This window comes from Schistocerca nitens, chromosome 5, assembly GCF_023898315.1.
Source record: "Schistocerca nitens isolate TAMUIC-IGC-003100 chromosome 5, iqSchNite1.1, whole genome shotgun sequence".
NCBI lineage: Eukaryota > Metazoa > Arthropoda > Insecta > Orthoptera > Acrididae > Schistocerca > Schistocerca nitens.
Genome location: NC_064618.1, coordinates 642,959,031 through 642,982,753, shown reverse-complemented (window position 1 = coordinate 642,982,753; position 23,723 = coordinate 642,959,031). Strand labels below are relative to the sequence as shown.

At 43.0% G+C, this 23,723-nt stretch overlaps 1 protein-coding gene across 1 annotated transcript in view; it reads right to left on the bottom strand.

Moving 5' to 3' along the window:
- Window positions 1-23,723, bottom strand: part of LOC126259352 (probable cytochrome P450 301a1, mitochondrial) — a 222,350-nt gene that overhangs the window by 83,887 nt on the left and 114,740 nt on the right. Inside the window, exons 7-8 of the mRNA XM_049956078.1 lie at window positions 18,381-18,582; window positions 9,661-9,829 (exon numbers count right to left, since the gene is read on the bottom strand). Coding sequence (XP_049812035.1) covers window positions 9,661-9,829; window positions 18,381-18,582 — 371 coding nt within the window. The remainder of the gene's footprint in view (window positions 1-9,660; window positions 9,830-18,380; window positions 18,583-23,723) is intronic.

The following is a 23,723-nucleotide window of genomic DNA, read 5'->3' as shown; positions in this document are numbered from 1 at the left end:
TAAGTTTAATAAATACAACACACTAAGGAAAGTTTCCAACAGATTTCTCATACACAAAAAGCAGTTGACCGGCGTTGCTTGGTGAAACGTTGTTGTGATGCCTCGTGTAAGGAGGAGAAATACGTACCATCACGTTTCCGACTTTGATAAAGGTCGGATTGTAGCCTCTCGCGATTGCGGTTTATCGTATCGCGACATTGCTGCTCGCGTTGGTCGAGATCTAATGACTGTTAGCAGAATATGGAATCGGTGGGTTCAGGAGGGTAATACGGAACGCCGTACTGGATCCCAACGGCCTCGTATCACTAGCAGTCGAGATGACAGGCATCTTATCCGCATGGTTGTAACGGATCGTGCAATCACGTCTCGATCCCTGAGTCAGCGGATGGGGACGTTTGCTAGGCAACAACCATCTGCACGAACAGTTCGACGACGTTTTCAGCAGCATGGACTATCAGTTCGGAGACCATGGCTGTGGTTACCCTAGACGCCTGCGATGGTGTACTCAACGACGAACCTGGGTGCACGAATGGCAAGACGTCATTTTTTCGGATGAATCCGGGTTCTGTTTACAGCATCATGATGGTCGCATCCGAGCTTGGCGACATCGCGGTGAACGCACATTGGAAGCGTGTATTCGTCATTGCCAAACTGGCGTATCACTGGTATGGGGTGCCACTGGTTACACGTCTCGGTCACCTCTTGTTGGCATTGACGGCACTTTGATCAGTGGACGTTACATTTCAGATGTGTTCGACCCTGACTCTACCGTTCATTCGATCCCTGCGTAACCCTAAATTTCAACAGGATAACGCACGACCAATGTTGCAGGTCCTGTATGGGCCTTTCTCGATACTAAAAAATGTTAGACTGCTGCCCTAACCAGCACATTCTCCAGATCTCTCACCAATTGAAAACGTCTGGTCAATGGTGGCCGAGCAACTGGCTCGTCACAATACGCCAGTCGCTACTCTTGATGAACTGTGGTATCACTGCATGGGCAGCTGTAACTGTACACGCCATCCAAGCTCTCTTTGACGCAATGCCCAGGTGTATCAAGGCAGTTATTACGGCCAGAGGTGGTTGTTCTGGATACTGATTTCTCAGGATCTATGCACCCAAATTGCGTGAAAATGTAATCACATGTCAGTTCAAGTATAATATATTTGTCCAATGAACACCCGTTTATCATCTGCAATTCTTCTTGGTGTAGCAATTTTAATGTCCAGTAGTGTAGATAACGAAACAGAGACTTTAGGTATAATATACATACCTACACTATTTACAGCAGTCTGCCAACGCTGGGGTAACTTTTCGATTCCACGAATATAGAAATCACGAGGTTTCGAGTGGAAGAATTCGTCGTACCATCTTAGGAGTGCATTTCATCCTGAAGGAAAGTTATTTGAAAGTTGTCCAGTAGATAGCGGAAAATGTGAAAACCTGAAGGCGCAATACCAGGTGAGTCAGGTGGGTGCGGAATGACTTCCCAATCCAAATCCTGTATAGTGTCTTTTGTCATTCTCGCATAATGAGGGCGGGTGTTATCGTGGAGTAGCATCACTTCACGCACTCTCCCTGGTGGTTGTTCTTGGACTGATCTGCAAGACGACTCAATTGTTCCCAATAAATGTCAGCAGTGATTGTTACACCTCGAGGAAGCAAATCGTAATACACCACACTGCCGCTGTTCCACCAGATGCAGAATATTATCTTTCGTGGTCGCGCACAGGTCTTTGTACGGGGAATTGCTGCTTTCTTTCGGGTCAAACATTCCTTCCTTTTTCTTATGTTAGTATAAAGAAACCATTTCTCGTCACCAGTAACGATACAGAATAGGAATGGTCGATGTCGTTCACGTGCCAATTTATGACGAGCAAGCAGAGTTGCACATATGGCCACCCACTGATATTTGAGATTCTGAGTCAGAGCATGCGGTAGCCATACACCCGATATCTGAACCTCCACCACTGCATGCAAATAACACACAGTGGCGGTATGATCACAGTTCACGACATTTGTCAGTTCCCAAGTATACTGACGTGGTTCATTGTGGATTAATGCGCTTAAACGACCTTCACCAAACCCCGACGGTCCTCCTGAACGTGGAAAGTCACTAACGTCAAAACGATCCTGCTTGAAACGAGAAATCTATTTTCATGACGTGCTCGGTCGAATAGCATTATACCCATACACGGCGCAAATGTTTCTTGCTGCTTCTTTTCCTGTCACCCTTGAGTAAACTCGAATAGAAGAATATGTCTGAAATGTTCCGATTTTGTCCATTTGCCACTGCATTTTGTAGCGTCCACAGTTTCATTCACTGTCAATGATCAAATGACGATATGTAAACGCATATACCAAGAGTGATTAGAAATAAAAAATGACAATCGATAAATAAACCCATAGCAACCGGAAAACCAACATGCAAAACAAAAACACTACGAACTTAAGAGCCAACCTAACATCTCTCCTTTAAGCAGCACTTGTGTGCAAAGGAACAAGAGTGAAAAAAGAAATGAAGATAGTGCTTTAATGTTCCGTCGACGACGAGGTCATTACAGGCGGAACACAAGCTTGGATTAGGAGCAGGGTCAGGAAGTAAATCGGGTATTTCTTTATGGAAAGAAAGAAGCCGGCATTTGTCATTAGTGCTTTAGGGAAATCACAAAAAGCTACGCCTGGGTGGCCGGACGGGCCATTGAACCTCCTTGCTCCAGTGCACCGCCTCGCTCGTTAGTCACGCACAGGGAGACACCTGTGGAATTTATTAGCACACTGGAAAATTTGCCGCTCTTGATACCTTGATCAAAGGTACAACTATCCCAGACCTGCACTGTCAAAATCAAACAGGAGCTGGAAGCTGCTAAGTGGTGTACCTGAATGTGAGGAAGTTGAAAGGGAATGAGAAATTCCGACGTTCCGTTCCGTGGATGAATGACGTTTTTGCAGCAGACGCACTCGACGATGAAATACAGTCAGTTGGCTCTTATTATCGAGAGGTCGATAGGAATGTTGGAGAAAGGTATGTGACGAGTCGGGACTGTGATTTCATGATCCGAAAGCCGATCAGTCCCAGTTATTCCACCAGGAAGGAGGTACACGGATCATGTTGTCAGTTCAACCATGCCTAGGCGGTCAATACCGCGGTTTGATCGCGTCCGCATTGTTACTTTGTGCCAGGAAGGGGCCTCAACAACGGAAGTGTCCAGGCGTCTCGGAGTGAAACGAAGCGATATTGTTCGGACATGGAGGAGATACAGAGAGACAGAAACTGTCGATGACATGCCTCATTCAGGACGTCCAAGGGCTCCTACTGCAGTGGATGAGCGCCACCTACGGATTATGGCTCGGAGGAACCCTGACAACAACGTCACCATGTTGAATAATGCTTTTCGCGCAGCCACAGGACGTCGTGTTACGACTTAAACTGTGTGCAATAGGCTGCATGATGCGCAACTTCACTCCCGACGTCCATGATGAGGTCCGTCTTTGTAGCCACGACACCATGCAGGACCAACAATAGGGAGAATGGACCGCTCAGGACTGGCATCATGTTCTCTTCACCGATGATTGTCGCATACGCCTTCAACCAGACAATCGTCGGAGACGTGTTTGAAGCCAATCTGGTCAGGCTGAACGCCTTAGCCACACTGACCAGCGAATCCAGAACGGTGGCGATTCTCTGTTGTTTTGGGGTGGCATTATGTGGGGCCGACGTACGCCGCTGGTGGTCATGTAAGCCATAACGGCTGTACGATACGTGAATGCCATCCTCAGCCCGATAGTGCAATCATATCGGCAGCGTATTGGCGAGGCATTCGTCTTCATGGACGACAATTCGCGCCCACATTCGTACACATCTTGTGAATAGCTTCCTCAAGGATAACGAAATCTCTCGACTAGAGGGTCCAGCATGTTCTCCAGACATGAACCCTATCGAACATGCCTGGGATAGATTGGAAAAGGCTGTTTGTGGACGACGTTACCCACCATCTACTCTGAGGGATATACGCTGAATCACCGCTGAGAAGTGGGACAATCTGGACCAACAGTGCCTTGATGGTCTTGTGGATAGTATGCCATGACGAATACAGGCATGCATCAATGCAAGATTTCATGCTACTGGTTATTAGATATTAGAGGCACTGGTGTGTACAGCAGTCTGGAGGCTTGGTGGGGAGGCTCCCGTGCCTAGTCATACAGATAGCAATATCGCAGATGCAACACAGGGGTATCTGTTGACAGGCCAGACCAACGTGTGGTTCATGAAGGGGGACAGGAGCCTTTTCAGCTGTTGCAGGGGCAACAGTCTGGATGATTGACTGATCTGGTCTTGTGACATCAACGAAAACGGGCTTGTTGTGCTGGTACTACGAACGGCTGAAAAAAACGGGAAGCTACAACAGCAATTCATCCCGAGGGCATGCAGCTCTACTCTATGGTTAAATTATCATGGCGTCCACTTGGGTAAAATATTTCGGAAGTAAAATAGTCCTCCATTCCGATCTCTGGGAGGGGACTACACAGGAGGATGTCGTTATCAGGAGAAAGAAAACTGACGTTCTCCGCAGCGAAGCATGGAATGTCATATCCTTTAATCGGGGAGGTACATAAGAAAATTTAAAAAGGGAAATGGATAGCTTAAAGTTGGATGTAGTGGGAACTAGTAAAGTTCGGTGGCACGACAAAGAGGACTTCTGGTCAGGTGAACACATGGTTATAAATACAAAATCAAATAGGAGTAATGCAGGAGTAGGTTTAATAATGAGCAAAAAAAATAGGAACGCGGATAGACCACTATGAACAGCATAGTAAAAGCATACCACTATGAACAGCATGGTAAAAGCATTATTGTAGTCACGATAGACACGAAGCCCACACCCACCAAAGAAGTACGAGATTATATGCCAACTAGCTCAGCTGATGAGAAGGAGATTGAGGAACTGCAGGATGAGATAAATGAAATTATTCATATGGTTAAGGGAGCTGAAAATTTAATAGTCATGGAGCACTGGAATTCAATAGTAGGATAGAATATGGGGGAGGGAGGAATGAAAGAGCAAGCCGCCTGATATTATTTTGTACAGAGCATAATTTAATCATAGCTAACACTTGGGTTAAGAATCATGAGAGAAGGTTATACACGTGGAAGAGACCTGGAAACAACATAAGTTTTCATATTGATTTATAATGGTTAGACAGAGATTTAGGAACCAGATTTTAGATTATAAGACATTTCTAGGGGCAAATGTGGACTCGACTACAATTTACTTGCTATGAACTGCAGATTAAAACTGAAGAAACTGCAAAAAGGCAGGAATTTAAGGAGATGGGACATGGATAAACTGAAAGAACCAGAAGTTGTAGAGGGTTTCAGAGGGAGCATTAGGGAACATTTGACAAGAACAGGGGAAAGGAATACAATAGAAGAATAATGGGTAGCTTTGAGAGATAAAATAGTGAAGGCAGCAGAGTGTTAAACAGGTAAAAAAAATGAGGCCTAGTAGAAATCCTTGGGTAACACAAGACACACAGAGCTTTATCGAGGCTCTGATAGAGTTAAGTCGAGAAAAGGTCCCATGAGTAGACAACATTCCGTTAGAGCTACTGGTAACCTTGGGAGAGCCAGCCATGACAAAACTCTTCCATCTAGTGAGCAAGATGTATGAGTCAGGTGAAATACCCTCAGACTTCAAGAAAAACACAATAATCCCAATTCCAAAGAAAGCAAGTGCTGACAGGTGTGAAAATTATCAAACTATCAGTTTAATAAGTCACGGCTGCGTAATACTAACACGAATCCTTTACAGAAGAACGGAAAGACTGATAGAAGCCAACGTTGGGAAAGATCAGGTTGGATTAAGGAGAAATATAGGAACACGCGAGGCTATACTGACAGAAAATGGATTAAGAAAAGGCAAAACTGCATTTCTAGCATTTGTAGACTTAGAGAAAGCTTTTGACAATGTTGACTGTAATACTCTCTTTCAGATTCTAAAGATGGCTGGGGTAAAATACAGGGAGCAAAAGGCTATTTACAATTTGTACAGAAACCAGATGGCAGTTATAAGAGTCGAGGGAAACAAAAGGGAAGCAGTGGTCGAAAAGGAAGTGAGACGGGGTTGTAGCCTGCCACCGATGTTATTAAATCTGTATATTGAGTAAGCAGTAAGAGAAACAAAAGAAACATTTCGAATGGGAATTAAAGTCCGGGGAGAAGAGATAAAGCTTTGAGATTTGTCGATGACATTGTGATTCTGTCAGAGACAGCAAAGGACATGGAAGAGCAGTTGAACGGAATTTGATAGTGTCTTGAAAGGAGGATATAAGATAAACATCAACAAAAGCAAAAGGAGGATAATGGAAGGTAGTCGAGTTAAATCAGGTGATGCTGATGGGATTAGATTAGGAAATGGGACACTTAAAGTAGTAAATGAGTTTTGTTAATTGGGAAGCAAAATAACTGATGGTGGGCGAAGTAGGGAGGATACAAAATGTAGACTGGCAATGGCAAGCAAAGTTTTCCTGAAGAAGAGAAATTTGTTAACATCGGGTATAGATTTCAATGTCAGAAAGTCCTTCCTGAAAGTATTTGTGTGAAGTGTAGTCGTGTATGGAAGTGAAGTATGGACGACAAACAGTTTACTCAAGAAGAGAATAGAAGCTTTTGAAATGTGGTGCTACAGAAGAATGCTGAACATTAGATGGATGGATCACATAACTAACGAGGAGGTACTGAACACAATTGGGGAGAAATTAAATTTGTGGAACAAACTGACTAAAAGAAGAGATCGGTTGGTAGGACACATTCTGACGCATCGAGGTCTCACCAATTTAGTACTGGAGGGAAGCATGGCGGGTAAAAATCATAGAGGGAGACCAAGAGATGAACAGAGTATGCAGATTCAGCGAGATGTAGGTTGTAGTAGTTACTCAGAGATGAAGAGACTTGAACAGGGGCCGGCCGGAGTGGCCGAGCGGTTAAAGGCGCTACAGTCTGGAACCGCACGACCGCTACGGTCGCAGGTTCGAATCCTGCCTCGGGCATGGGTGTGTGTGATGTCCTTAGGTTAGTTAGGTTTAAGTAGTTCTAAGTTCTAGGGGACTTATGACCACAGCAGTTGAGTCCCATAGTGCTCAGAGCCATTTGAACCATTTTTTGAACTTGAACAGGGTAGAGTAGTATGTAACGGAAAAATCATAGTTGATAGTGACAAGTTCTGCACTTTTCCATTGTTTGTGATAACTGTTATAAAAAAATGCAATGATGGTTAACATAACAGTGAAATATTACTTGTTGGCCTTGCTGACTATTAATAGTGAGTATCCCTTTTTTAGCCGTACGGCTGAAAATCAAAATTTAAGGGGTGATCAAAAAGTTTCTGTTCGAAGGCCGCGTGATCAAGAATTGATGTGCCGCTCTGGCAAAATCGGAGTAGGCACTCATCCCTATCGAGGAACCCGGTTGAAAATAGCCGTTTGGTAAAACACCATGTTGTACCACGTGAGGAAATTCTAACTGCCTGCTGCACATCCTGTCGTACAGGAATCGTCGACCTTCCAAGGCCTTTTTCAAGGGACCGGAAGCGTGATAGTCGCATGGAAGAGGTGAGGACCATGGGGCGAGCGCTCGAGAGTGTCCCACTAGAGTTGGAGTAACATCTGCATTACGACTTTGCGACATGGGGATGTATGTTATCATGAAGCAGTTTTCATTACTCAACGGTGATTTTCGACAGACATACTATCCAACAAACGTTCTTCAATCTCCGATGGATGTCTACCAGTGTAAGTCCTTCGGCAGGCAAGAAAAGAATAACAAAACGTTGTTCCTGTTTGGACGCACATGGTAATAACGTCACCACGGTCACACTTCCGCATTTACCCCATGCACGTCAGACAGACAAGAATTCCACTCTAATCCATGGCCGACATGTCGGTTGTGACGGTACACACCCCCGTTACTAGATGAATAGGTCTAGTATGCAAGGATTGCTTCGTGGAGAGCGAGGGCGCGACATGGTGCGCGATTCGCGGAAGCGCGTGGCGCGCCCACGCGACATTTGCAACTGTCGGTGGGGTGCATCCGCCGCCGGGCGGCCACGTGGCCCGCGGCTTGGGGCATTGTTTGGTTTTTCGCGCAGTTCGCGAAAACTATGTAACTTACTGTGAAGAGCGATTCGGCAGTGGATTGTGGTCAGCAATATGCACCTTCTGAGAGATCGATCTTTATTTCAAGTCACGAGACGCAAAAGTTGTAGTAACCTCAAAATCGGTTAATATCACGAGTACTGAAAGATTAATAAAAATAGTAAATAACAATTTACAGGGATGAGCGAGTATTCATTAAAAACGTTTCGTAATAGCGGATCGAGTGCCACAGTCATATGTTAAGATTCATAAATAATTAAGCCCATAAAGAACAATAAACAAAGTTTGATGGAAAAATGTTTATAAAATTCTGGATGTTCACCTACTTGGAGACCATTTGCAGCCATTAATGGACTTCATGTTTCCAAACAACGATGGATTTTTTATGGGTGATAATGTGCCGTATCACCGAGCCACATACGTACCCTTTGTCACCAGTTGTTCACGACTGGTTTGAAGAACATTCTGGACAGTTCCAACGAATGATTTGGCAACCCAGATCGCCCAACATGAGTCCCATCGAACATTTTATGGGACATAACCGAGAGGTCAGTGCGCCGGGCAAAAAGAAGTCCAACACGACATTAGGAGGTATTCCACTATTTTTGTCACTTCTGCGTAAGGCTGCTTAACACCATTCAATATACAAACTTGAGCAAACGATGCATTACCAACAGAGTGATGCCATAGTATGTACCACCAGAGTTCAACAATAACTTCAGAGTGTTTGGACTCCGATACATTGGGATCCACATTATTTGTTGACAAGTGGTATGTTAAACAGACCTGTGTTCCAATATTAGTGGATATGTGATTGCTATGAACTTACTCATGAATTCCTGTAATTGTGGTATTTGATATCTTTGACTGACGTTCTTTTCTTAACACTGAAATTCTTAACCGTCGCTCTGCACACAGGGATCTAAGGAGTTCCAAATGAGTTACTTTTAAAATACATAAAATCGAAATTACATAATTAAACATGTCAAACATATTAACATACGCTTTTTAACATTATTAAAAAGACTATTTTCAGTTATAGTACTAAAAATGTAACTTTGTTGTTTCGTTTACAAAAACATCCAGTGCAGTAAAAATTAATAAGGAGATTGTGTAGAATTGTGATATCTGCTGAAGGTGGGGGTCGGATGGAGTTGATATGGATGTGAATATAGTGTGTTTATAGAATTAGGGTTGGTGCAATGTGTCGCTTTAGCGGTTTAAGTACATTAGGATTGGAAAATAGAGGGAAAGTAATGTCACTGTTGGAGATGCTTTTCTGGGTAGTGTAGGATATAAGTAAAGGTATAATATAATACTATACAATAAATGTTGCTTTGACTACAGAAAACCTCTGGTATTGTGCTGCCCCTAGGGTCATACTGGATGGTAGTGAGGGTCTGGTTCTGGGTTTTTCACAGCCGCCTAGAAGCGATCCTAAGAGCCATTTCTGGAGGACTCATGCTGCGAACAGTGGGCTGTATTTAAAAACTATAAATGTGTTACCGTGTCGATGCCGCCGAACATCATGTCCAGCGCCATGACGATGGCGATGCGCGGGTCGTCGCTGGATATGAGAAGCTTCTCCAACACACTTAGTTCTCCAGTGGACTGACTCGCGTCTCCACGAGCTCTGATGCGCTCCAGCGCTCTCGTTATATGCCGCATTGACACTCTGTGAACACAAGGCGATTAGCAGTATGACACTGGCTTTCAGTTGTGCCACGTAACAGAGAATTGTACGCAGGTTCGCCAACTTTGTGGCCTAAGGATTAGCGACTCGGACAAATCATTCATTTTTCGTTTCTTTTCTTTCACAGTCACTATAAGCAATAGAAAAAACCGAGATCCGAGTACAACACAAAGTTTACGGGCATTCCTCACCAAACCATTTACCCACCCCTATGACCTATCTGTAAAGAAGGACGTCTTTACAGACGAATGGAAAAACTAGTAGAAGCCAACCTTGGGGAAGATCAGTTTGGATTCCGTAGAAATATTGGAACACGCGAGGCAATACTGACCTTACGACTTATCTTAGAAGAAAGATTAAGGAAAGGGAAACCTACGTTTCTAGCATTTGTAGACTTAGAGAAAGCTTTTGACAATGTTGACTGGAATACTCTCTTTCAAATTCTGAATGTGGCAGTGGTAAAATACAGGGATCGAAAGGCTATTTACAATTTGTACAGAAACCAGATGGCAGTTATAAGAGTCGAGGGACATGAAAGGGAAGCAGCGGTTGGGAAGGGAGCGAGACAGGGTTGTATCCTCTCCTCGATGTCATTCAATCTATATATTGAGCAAGCAGTAAAGGAAACAAAAGAAAAATTCGGAGTAGGTATTAAAATCCATGGAGAAGAAATTAAAACTTTGAGGTTCTCCAATGACATTGTAATTCTGTCAGAGACAGCAAAGGACTTGGGAGAGCAGTTGAATGGAATGGAGAGTGTCTTGAAAGGAGGATATAAGATGAACATCAACAACAGCAAAACGAGGATAATGGAATGTAGTCGAATTAAGTCGGGTGATGCTGAGGGAATCAGATTAGGAAATGAGACACTTAAAGTAGTAAAGTAGTTTTGCTATTTGGGGAGCAAAATAACTAATGATGGTCGAAGTAGAGAGGATATAAAATGTAGACTGGCAATGGCAAGGAAAGCGTTTCTGAAGAAGAGAAATTTGTGAACATCGAGTATAGATTTAAGTGTCCGGAAGTCGTTTCTGAAAGTATTTGTATGGAGTGTAGCCATGTGTGGAAGTGAAACATGGACGATAAATAGTTTGGACAAGAAGAGAATAGAAACTTTTGAAATGTGGTGCTACAGAAGAATGCTGAAGATTAGATGGGTAGATCACATAACTAATGAGGAGGTATTGAATAGAAATGGGGAGAAGAGGAGTTAGTGGCACAACTTGACAAGAAGAAGGGACGGGTTGGTAGGACATGTTCTGAGGCATCAAGGAATCACAAATTTAGCATTGGAGGGCAGTGTGGAGAGTAAAAATCATAGAGGGAGACCAAGAGATGACTACACTAAGCAGATTCAGAAGGACGTGAGTTGCAGTAAGTACTGGGAGATGAAGAAGCTTGCACAGGATAGAGTAGCATGGAGGGCTGTATCAAACCAGTTTCAGGACTGAAGACCACAACAACATGACCTATCTCCCTAGGCAATAAAGTTATCTAGTATTGGAATGAAATTCCTAAACACAAAAAGAAATCTCCTTTGTTATTTTCACGAATTTCTGTGTGTTAATTCAATATTTAATAGACGCAGTTCTCACGTTTCCGTTTGTGTTGGAAGTAAACCGATTTTGTGACATATTAATTTTTCTTAATCAGGAGCGAATTATTTTGCCTCACCTAAGTGCTATGGTAGTTTAGTGTTTGAATCTCTGTGTCTTAATCTAATTTATTAGACATAGTTCTTGCGTTTTCATCAGTGTTTATAGTAGAGTTCCATAGAGCGTTTCGATAGTCCTTTGTTTGTCTGTGTAATGTAATTTTTCACGGTCTTTAGTATAGCTAGGGTTCTGTGATAGCTGTGTGCGGATGCGAGCCGAGTTGCTGATATTTCACTCTCGGCTGCATGGTGTGTCAGCTTTGGTTACACAACCTGAAGCTGCAGTGAGTGGGAATTACTGTTGTGGGCCGGCTGTGGGGATCCAGCGGACGTCCAGCACTTCCCATGAGTCCGCCGATTGGTCCTCACCGGTGGTCAGTCCAGTTACTGTTTCGCATTGCGGTTGATACCTCACGTGTGGTCGAGTGGGATGTCGACTCGGGGCGTGGCAGAGGGCCGAACAAAGGCCTCCCGGTTAGTCTGACAAACAGGTTCCAGCCAGATGCAGTCGCTTCTACTGTTTCAGAGAAAATCTGTCAGCCTGCAATCCAGGCTATCACAGAGGGTGGGGTTATTGGTAGTTGAAATCTCCAATGTTAGGCGCGTTATGGATCGCGTTAGGAACATGGCTGCCGAGGAGCGGAAGAAAACCAATGTGCACTCCGTTTGCATGCCGGGTGGGGTCAATCCAGACGTGGAACGGGTTCTTCCGGATGCCATGAAGAGTACAGGGTGCAGCCAACGGCAGGTGGTGGCTCATGTCGGTATCAGTGGTGTGTGTCGCTTTAGACTACAAGAGATTGGTTTCGAGCGGCTCTCAGAAGTGGTGAAGGCTGGCAGTCTTGCTTGCAAGATGAAATCAGAGACCACCATTCGCAGCATAGTCGACAGGACCAGTTGCAGACCTCTGGTAAAGAGCCGAGTGGAGGGTCTGAACCAGAGGCTAAGACGGTTCTGCAACGTGTAGGCTGCAAATTCCTCGAACCATAGGGTGGTTGGGTTTCGGGTTCCGCTATATAGGACATGAGTCCATCATACGCAGGAGGCGGCTACACGGGTAGCAGGAGCTGTGTGGCCTGGACTGGGTGGTTTCTTAGGTTAGAGGGTCTCGGAGAAACATAGAAAGGGCTTCAGTCTCAAAGGGTGCAGGTCGAAGACAGGAAGAAACGTACATCTAGAAACCATCGGTATAAGAGTTATAAATTCTCGTAGCTGTGTAGGAAAATCACCAGAGCTCCAAGCGCTAATGGAAAGCAATGATGCTCAAATCGGTATAGGCACTAAGAAATGATAGGCTAAAGACAGTTGGCGGTGGCGTGTTTGTTCCGTTAGAAGTAGTTTTATCTTGTAGCGAAATTGAATTAGATGGTTTCTGTAAGTTAATATAGGTAGAGGTCATTCTTGGCAACCGGTACAAAATAATAATTGGGTCCTTTTCTCGGCCTCCCAGCTCAAGTGATACAGTTGCTGAAAGAAACTATTTCGAGCAATTAGTTCACGAGCCCACACGAATAGTAAACGGATGTGAAAACACACCTGACATCTTCGCAACAAATCATCCTGACTTAATAACAAGCATCAAAGGTGATACACGGATTAGTGCACGCAGGGTTGTCGTAGCGACACTGAATACCGTAACTCCCAAATCCTCCAAAAATAGACGAAAAATACACCTGTTCGAAAAAGCAGATAAAATTTGCTTGACGCCTTTCTTAGAGACAATCTCCACTCCTTCCAAACTGATGTGGCTTGAATTCAAAGAAATACCAAGTTTCGACAACAACTTATACCAAACAATTTAATAAAAGACGAAGCTGATCCCCTTGGTACATAAACGGGTCAGAACACTGTTGCAGAAAGAACGAAAAAAGCATGTGAAATTTAAATGAACGCAATATTCCCAAGATTGTGATGTTTTACAGAACCTCGAAATTTAGCCCCGATTTCAATGCGAGATGCCTATAATAGTTTCCACAACGAAACTTTGTCTCGAAACCTGGCAGAAAATCCAAAGCTACGCTGGTGCTATGTAAAGTATACTAGCGGCAATACACAATCAATGCCTTTTCGGCGCGTTAGCAGTGGAAATACCAACGATGGCAGTTCTCCTAGAGTAGAGTTACTGAACACAGCCTTCAGAAATTCCTTTAGAAGTAAATATTCCAGAATTCGAATCAAGAACAGCTGCCAACATGAATAACTCAGAAGAAGATAACCTCGGAGTACTGAAGCAACTGAAATCATTTAATAAAAGCAAGTCTTCTGGTTCAGACTGTATACCAGTTAGATTCCTTTCGAGTATGCTGATGCAATAGCCCTATCCTTAACAATCACACACGACCGCTCGCTCGACGAAAGATCCGCGACCAAAGACTGGAAAGTTGCACAGGCCACATCTATATTCAAGAAAGGCAGTAGGAATAATCCACTAAATTACAGGCCCATATCATTTACGTCGAAATGCAGCAGGATTTTAGAACATATATCGTATTCTAACATTATGAATTACCTCTACGAGAACGGTCTATCGACACACAGCCAAGTCGGTTTTAGAAAACATCGTTATTGAGTAACACAACTGGCTCTTTATTCACACGAAGTGTTGAGTGCTATCGACATGGGATTTCATATTGATTCCAGCAAGCTTTCGGCATCGCACCTCACAAGTGGTTTGTAATCATATTTTGTGCTTATAGAATATCGTCTCAGTTATACGTTCTGGATTTGTAAGTTCCTATCGGAGAGGTCACAGTTTGCAGTAATTGACGGAAAGTCACCGAATAAAATAGAAGTGATTTCTGCCGTTCCCCAAAGTAGTGTTATGTACCCTCTGCTGTCCCTTATCTATATAAATGATTTAGGGACAATCTGAGCATCCGTCTTAGATTCTTTGAAGATGATTTTGTCGTTTATCGTCTGGTGAAGTCGTCGGAGGATCGCAACAAATTGCAAAACGATTTAGAAAAGATATCTATGTGGTTCGGAAATTGGCAATTGCCCTAAATAATGAAAAGTGTGAGGTCATCCACACGAGTGCTAAAAGGAATTCGTTAAACTCGGTTACACGAGAAATCAATCAAATCTAAAGGCCGTAAAATAAACTAAATACCCAGGAATTATAATTACGAACAGTTTAAGTTGGAAAGAACACATAGAAAATGTTGTGAGGAAGGGAAATCAAAGACTACGTTTCATTGGCAGAACACTTAACAGGTCTACTAAGGAGACTGCGTACACTACGCTTGTCCGTTCTCTTTCGGAGCACTGCTGCGCCGTGTGGGATCCTTACCAGATAGGACTCACGGAGTACATCGAAAAAGTTCACAGAAGAGCAGCACGTTTTGTAATATCCAGAAATAGGGGAGAGAGTGTCACAGACGTGATACAGAATTTGGGGCGGACATAATTAAATCAAAGACTTTTCTCGTTGCAGCTGGATCTTTTCACGATATTTCAATCACCAACTTTCTCCTCCGAATGTGAAAATACTTTGTTGACGCCGACCTAAATAAGAAGACACGATCATCATAATAAGAGATATCAGAGCTAGGACGGATAGATATAGGTGTTCGTTTTTTCCGCGCGCTGTTCGAGAGTGGAATAATAGAGAATTATCGTGAAGGTGGTTGATGAACCCTCCTCCAGGCACTTAAGTGTGATTTACAGAGTCTCCGTGAAAATTTAGGTGCAGATATAAATGCAAATATAAACACGCACTATTCCCAAATATTTTCCAGAAAATCCGCTGTTCTCCACCTCAATACCAACTTACGCCACACACCACAGACTTGGTACAGCTGCCACTGTCACCCCCCTCCCCCCCCCCTCTCCAAACAAACCCATGTGCTCCACCACCCACCACAGTACTTAGAGCAGTAGATGTTCAATAGACCTGCTCACTTATCAACTTCTCTTTTATTCACAGTTAGTCAAATATTCCAAAAAAAAAATACTTCCGACTACTTTAAGTTTGCTCGTTAATTCTAAGTTTGGGAGCTAATGTTAAATCTAAATACCTGTATATTCCTCCTGTAACAAAAAAAAGAGAAATTTTTTTCATCTTCGTGACATATGTACTTTACTATTTCGTTCTTATGGGATTGTAAGAGATAGCAATTGTAGAGAAATACTTGTCCTGTCATTTTGTATTAGCCACTTTATGTTTTTTTTTTTCTTTATTGAGTTTCGATTCCCCCCGAAGGGGCCGGGCTGACAGCAGCTTAGTACGCCGCTCTTCAGCCTACAGAATTTGTTTTAAAAAGATGAAGATAATAAATAATAAAAGCAGGCGATAAAATCGGTGTCTTAAATGGTAAAATGGCGGAAAATCGTGGAACTTAAAACATAGGACAAAGGGTTGATGATACTAATAAAATATATATGAAGCAGAGAGGTAAAATAATAAACAGACAATTAAAAAAACACGGTGACAGTCTGGTTTCTGTTCGCAAGAGATATAAAATTTACACCCAGCGACAGCATGGTTCCTATTCGCAACACTTTGGAAAGACGAACAACACTGAACATACACTTGAACACTGCACTAAAAAATTGGAACAAATATGATATACCACAGCCGAGGGCAGATGGGGGGAAACCTGGACAGATGACAGGAAAGGAAAGGGGGGGGGAGGAGAGGAAAAAACGAAGTGGGAGGAGGCGGGAAAGGAGCCGATGGAGGACGAGGACCTGTAAGAGGGAGGTGGATCAAATGTTACCTGAATGCATGCTTCATGTGTTTTTTACAGTTACAGAACACTTTAGGCCTGGATATAGCACTGGCACACTTAATTTGAGAGTTCACAGATAAGTCTCAGTCATAAATTTTGATGAAAACGCATTTTTTGATGTGGAAATGTTTAATTGTTCCTTACACCAAGTTTGGAACAAAAATCAAAATATGGTCATTCACAGGTGCTGCTTAACCTTTAATTTCATGATATGAAAGTTATGTACAGGAAAGGAGAGAGGCAGAGAAACGTGATATTTGTGTTGGAAGGTACCAATTTATGCAATTCTGGTGCAGACGTGACAGGGAGTGGGGAAAGGCAGAGGAGGGGTATACAAAAGGACTCGGGGGGGTGGGGGAGAGGGGAGGCAGAGAGAGGTTAGGTGGGGAGAAAACAGGGTAGAAGGGGGGAGAGGGAGCCCGGGGAAAGGACAGAGGAAAGGAGGGGGGGGGAGAATCAGAGTTGATAGGAGGGATAAATGGAGGGACAGAGGGCATCATCCAGGAGGGGGAGTTGACGGAAGCCACCTTGGGAAAGGAGATGAAGGGTGTAGAGATGGAGGGTAGAGGGGACACAACAGTAAAGGCGTGGCAGAGGGTAGGGATGGGAGAGAAGAGGAGCAACCAGGGGGTGAACCACTTTATGTTTAGATTTCCTCTGTTATCGATTTTATGCAAAAAAAAATTAAGCTGTGTATAAAAAATTTCTTTTCATATATCGTTTCTTGCCCAGTGGGCTGACACGAATAGCTCTTAAAATTTATACATATGCATTGTATGACACACATCATTTTAACACTAATTTTTATTATGAACAAATACGTAACTAATGATAACAATGAAATAATGTTGTAAAGCAGCGCCACTATAATCACGCCATCTGTTGATATATTGTTTATCTAGCAGGCACAAAAGTCGTTCCTACCATTCCGCTGTACGTATCGTTCATGTTAGATCATCGTATCTAGTTACTGTCTCTATTTTATCTAATTTCATGGTATTCCTGACGCTGTTTGACGTACTTGCCAAAGTTATTTTCAACATTTATTTAAAATGGTGTGTATTCGACAATCAAAAATAATTGTTGTGCAATTATGGCCCATCCAGATTGTTTACTTTAAGACACCTGTGTTTTATGTGTACCACACTTCGGCACCTTCACCAACAATTCCCGCCATCCCTACACCTCCACACATTCCATATCCTACCCAACGCAACTTCAAACAACTCCCTCTCCAAGACAATGAGATCGGCCCCGATATTTATCCTTCCTAGTAACTTTAATCCTACCCCATTTATCCCACACATCAAGAGTCCTCTCTCCTTTTACCCTCTACAACCACCTGTATCCTTCTCTTCTTGTGCTTTCCCCACACGCTATTACTCCCCCTCACCCTCTGTCCTTCCCACTGTCTACATTTTCACTATCAGATTCAGCTCCTACCTATCATCTCCATAGTTTCTCCTATCTCCTGACCTCCGTCCCTGAACATCTATAGAACATATTCTCTCCTCCCAGAATACATTTTCATCCGTTGAAAGTATTTTTTTTTATGGTTATATATGACGGTAGTATCTGTTCTCGAAAGAACACATACCGTGGATGACCATGCAGCTTTGCTAGAAATGATATGATAATTAAATAGACACCCTAGCTGCAAGCAGGCGTTGATGTACTTCACTGGGGACATGTTGAAAATGTGTGTCCCGACCGGAACTCGAACCCGGGATCTCCTGCTTACATGGCAGACGCTCTATCCATCTGAGCCACCGAGGGCACAGAGGATAGTGCGTCTGCAGGGACTTATCCCTTGCACGCTCCCCGTGAGATCCACATTCCCAACATGTCCACACCACTACATTCGTAGTGCGCCTAATAGATGTTTGCCCATCATGGGCACCATGTAACATTACATTTGTTACTATACTTTTATAGATCATCTGAAGAAGGACAGGGTGTGAAACGTATAATGAGGAGTAAAATAAACGGGTCTAAAACACATATAGAACCTGTTTTTCCGCGACAATTCATTTTTTTTTTTTTAGAGTTCCTTACAGTTTGTGTGGCTGTAATGGTCCCACTTCTCTACCAAGACTTCCGATCAAATTTACGTTTTAAGTCACACCGTAATAAGGGATGCTGCACTTACTCGTAGGAGCAGTCCAGCGCCTTGACGAGTCGCCTCCAGGCGGGCGTGCTGACATACCGCCAGGGGGACGGCTGCAGGTCCAGCTGCAGCATGCACTCGAAGATGACGAGGGTGGCGTCGATGAGCCGCTGCTGCTCAGAGTCGGCCGGCAGGTTCCTCTCCAGGCAGCCGAGGCGCGCGTCCAGCGCCACCAGCGAGATGGCTGCGCACGGCCACACATAAATACACGCTCCATCCGGTACATGTAAGCGGAACTCTCACTCTTCACTACTCCCAGACTGCCACCCACGCGGTTGTTTTCAAGAGCTACGGTCAAATCACAAGCGCGGTATACTGAGGTGATAAAAGTCATAGGATACCTTCGAATATCGTGTCGGACCTCATTTTGCCCGGAGTAGTGTAGCAACTCGATATGGCATGAGCTCAGCTAGTTGTTGGAAGTCCCCTGCAGAAATACTGAACCATGATACCCTCTTTATTTCTTTTGCTACTGCCTTTATCCCGCATTGTGTGCAGGGTCGGCAGGGTTAAGTACGGAATCGGCATGGTTAATGTTGAGGATTGGCCGGATGGCCTTCCTGCCGCCACCCCATACCCCCCAGGATGGAATTAGCGTACCCCAGCTGTCTGCGTCTAGTGTAAATCGTGAAATAGTGTGAATGTGTTACAAATGTCGGCGAGTCGTGTAACTGAGGCGGGACGTTGGGACCAGGCCGGTATTCACCTAGTAGGATGTGGAAAACCGCCTAAAAACCACATCCAGGCTGGCCGGCACACCGGCCGTCGTCGTTATCCGCCGGGCGGATTTGATCCGGGGCCAGCGCGCCTACCCGAGTCCAGGAAGCAGCGCGTTAGCGCTCTCGGCTCTCCTGGCCTGTCCATGATAGCCTCTACAGCTCTCCATAATTAGGAAGAAGTTGCCGGTGCAGTATTTCGTGCACGATCTGTCCTCTCGATTATGCCCCCTAAAAGTTCGATAGGATTCATGTCAGGCGATATGGGTGACCAAATCATTCGTTCGAATAGTCCAGAATGTTCTTCAAACCAATTACGACCAGGTGACTTGCCACATCGTCACCCACAAAAATTCCATCGTTGTTTCGGAACATGAAGCCCGTCAATGGCCGCAAATGGTTTCCAGGCAGCCGAACATAACCATTTCCTGTCAATGATCACTTAAATTGGACCAGAGGACCCAGTCCATTCCATATAAGCGCAGACCACACAACTATGGAGCCACCACCAGCTTTCACAGTGCCTTGTTGACATCTTGGGTCCATGGCTTTCTGGGGTCTGCGCCACATTCGAACCGCACCATCTGCTCTTACCAACTGAAATCAGAACTCATCTGACAGAGGCCACGATTTCCCAACCATCTAGTATCCAACCAATATGGTCACGAGGCCACGAGAGGCGCAGCAGGCGATGTCGTGCTATTGGCAAAGACACTCGCGTCGGTCGTCCGCTGCCATAGCATTTCGCCGAACTGGCCTAACGGATACGTTCGTCGTACGTCACAAATTCATTTCTGCCGTTATTTCACGCTGTGTTACTTCTCTTAGCACTGACAACTCTACGCAAACGCTGCTGCTCTTGGTAGTTAGGTGAGGACCGTCGGCCATTGCGCTGTCCGCTTGAAATTTGGCATTCTCGGCACACTCTTGACACTGTGGATCTCGGAATATTGAATTCCCCAACGATTTCCGAAATGTAATGTCTCCTGCGTCTAGCTTCATCTACCATTCCGTGTTCAAAGTCTGTTAATTCCCGTCGATCGACCATAATCATATTGGACACCTTTTTACATGAATCACTTACAAATGACAGCTCCGCCAATGCACTGTCCTTTTATTCCTTGTGCACGCGATACTATCGCCATCTGTATATGTGGATATCGCTATCCCACGACTTTTATCAACTCAGTGTAGTTCGAAGAACACAAAACAATTGGAAAGAAGGTTGATCATGTCGTAATCAAAGCATTGCTCTACAGAACTGCGGCATCTAAACCAGGGCGTCGTCCATCCTGCAATGTCTCCATGGCGTGCAATGTCCCCATACGGAGTCTACATAGAACAGAGAATTAAGCGTGCTTCACCTCCGAATATTCAACTTTGGATCAAACCTACGTGTGGTATACTACATGTCAGTGTCTTACTTTCTTCGCTAATAGAACTGAAAACGACCAGAAATAAATTCACTAATTTAATCTTAACAACGACTCTGAGTTCGTACTGTATTTGCTTCACAATAAACAAGCAGTATTTGATGACTGTCAGCCCTATTCTAGAATGTCACAACTTACTGTTATTATTACTAAGTTTGTATTATTAAGTCGTTCATATGAGCTTCTCTGTTGATCATCGTGGAGTTTCAAGAATGAAAACATTGGATGTTCACCACACAGAGTATCTGATTATAACGAGTTCCGTATGAAATCTAACATTTGTTTTAGACTATCTCGTCAACATATCTATATTTTATAATAGGCCTTCGTTTTATTGATACATATACTCCTCTACATCCATGACCGCACGGTATTACTTTGGTCTGATTTTGTAGCTATTGCCACCTTTCCTGTAGTCTTTAATTGTTAGTGCCTCTTTGCTGTCTTTTGTTTGTTTCCACGAGTTTTCATGTTTTTGATGAAACCATTTACTCTTTTTGTTATCAGTTCCCTGATTCGTCCCCTATTTATACCACTGTTTTGGTTTTAACCTTCTTGTCCAACTGTATGTTCAGCTTCTATTATGTTGTACCCAATGTCAACACATGTTAATTTGTTCTTGTTAGTGTTATTTTTTAACATATTTCACTAATTATTTTGGTTCCGTTTTACTCAGTTGTATGTCAGTGAGAGTCATTATTCTTGAGTATAATGCGTGTTGGTAGTCTTGACTATGTGAACTTAATGTGTGTGTGCGTGTGTGTTCTCCTGCAGATGTTTTCTCATCAGCTCGTTTAATTTCTTTTTTCTGTTCTGTTGCCATTTTATGTTGTGCTTCATCAGTCCGGGGACTATAATATTGTTCAGATAAGTTGCTACCTGCAAGTGCAAATTGCATACCTTTTTTTCATATAGCTGCCTAATTTCGCTATTTAACCAAAATATTTGTGCTCCTTACTTTGCTTTGTGTGCTAAGTCAGAATCACGTCTCAAATTTCCATAAATGTGGTTTGGAGTTAAATGATAATGATTACACTTTTTGTTGGATTTCAAATCGTTTCTTGTCCTATAGAGTGAGATCTGTCCTCTAGGAACACAATCTGAACTGGCACTATAATCGAAACTATGAAAGTAAAATAATAAGTTACAATGGCCAGACAACAACAAAAGTCACATTTCTCTAGTGCAGACATGATGCATTACTATTTCCTCCCCTAAAATAGAGATCTGTCAAGTTAACGATTGCCGAAAACCTTCTGAAAACATTTTATGTTACGAAAGAAGAGTGGAATTGTGTGTTTCAGTTCTGATATGACGTCAGGACAATAGGAACTTTCTTCAGTAAATTCTCTCGTCCACTCCCACTCACTCAAACTCTCCCTCCCCTCTCTGCCTCTCTCCCTCTCTCTCTCTCTCCCCGTCAATCGAAAGCTGAATATAAGAAGTCCATTATGCTTTGCAATGTATAGCACAGACATCAAAGCATAGTCATCGATAGGTCCTGCTTCACCTGTAATCTATACCAGTAATGCTGTTGTAAACATTTCTTTTTTTTTAATTTCACAAAACACAAGTTGCACCAGTAGTGTCACGTGTATATTGTACTCAAAATCTTTGATTGTTTCAGAAATAATGTTATTTTAGTGCAAGATCGAATTTTTGATTGCCATCAGAGATCTGTCATTATACTGGCGCATTACGATAAGCAACTTGCTTGTGTTTTCTAATCAAAATTATTGCTAATTAGATAAATAATTTTATTTTGGTACTAAGATCGTATTTTCGAGACGCTGTACTTTCATTTCTGTGTGGAAGCTTGTCCATCAGTTTATTTGGCCATGTTGCATGTTTCTATCTCTTATTTGGTGCCTTACGAGGTTTTATATCCTTGTTAGCAGAATATGCACTCTAAACACAGCAAATTAAAGATCTCATCAAAACGCCTTTCTCCCCCCCCCTCCCCCCACCTCCTGTTCCCCCTGAAACGGTGCTAAGTTCGTTTGTCTCTGACTATGTTGTGTGTTTACACCTTATATTTGGAGCATTGAGATTAGATTTTGGTATTGTTTAGTAGTTTATTATGGAAGGGAAAGGAAATATGGTCTGTAAATGTTCTAGTGAGGCTTGGCACCATAGTTCCGATCAGTAAATGTTACAGTCTTCCTTGAAATTTCTCTTAGGCCTAATCAAATACAGAAAAAGCAGTAGTAACCTGTCAGTACCATCGATTATATTTTTCTAGCCTAGAACATGCATTTTTTTCTAACCCCCTAAAGTAGGCTTGGTGAGGTGAATAATTATTGAAAAACTTGTAAAGACATCAGGAGCTCATAGAAAGAACACTGTACCAGGAGTACTTTGCCTCAGATCGAAGTGGTAACACCCTTTACGTTTTTTGAAATATATAGCAGACAATTAAGACATGAAACAAACTTTTCTCTCTGTGTGGAACCTTGTCCATCATTTTATTTGTCCATGTTGTACGTTTACATTTTGTTCGGTGCATTATGATTAGATGCTAGTATTATTGAGTACCTGATTACGGAAATGATAGGAAATATAGTCTCTAAACTTTTAAGCGAGCATGTGTATCACAGTTCTGAATGGTAAAGATCACAGCTTCTCTCTGAAGTTAGTTTCTGTAAATAGTCTCATGTAGACTTAAAATAAAGTGTCAGTTGCCTGCTTAGTGTGTTATTTTTCGCCCTGTGACTTTTGTACCGTTATAAAACAATTCAGATGTGGAATTAGCATTGTGTCAGCTTGAAACTTGAGCATCATGCTTAAGGCGCCACATATTAATTGTACACTTCCAAATGTTGACGTTATAGAACAGTAATCCAGACTATTTATTTGTATGCGTAGTATCGTATTTTAGCCAAGATGTCTTATGTGCAGCTATAGGCTCGGTAAGTTAGTCGTTGTGAATGCTCTCATTTAGACCTAAAATTAAATGTCAGATGTTACCTGAATGCATGTTTCATGTGCTTTTTACAGTTACAAAACAACTTAGGCCTGGATATAGCACTGGCACACTTAATTTGAGAGTTCACAGATAAGTTTCAGTCATAAATTTTGATGAAAACGAATTTTTTGATGTGGAATTTTTTAATTGTTCCTTACACCAAGTTTGGAACAAAAATCAAAATATGGTCATTCACAAGTGCTGCTTAACC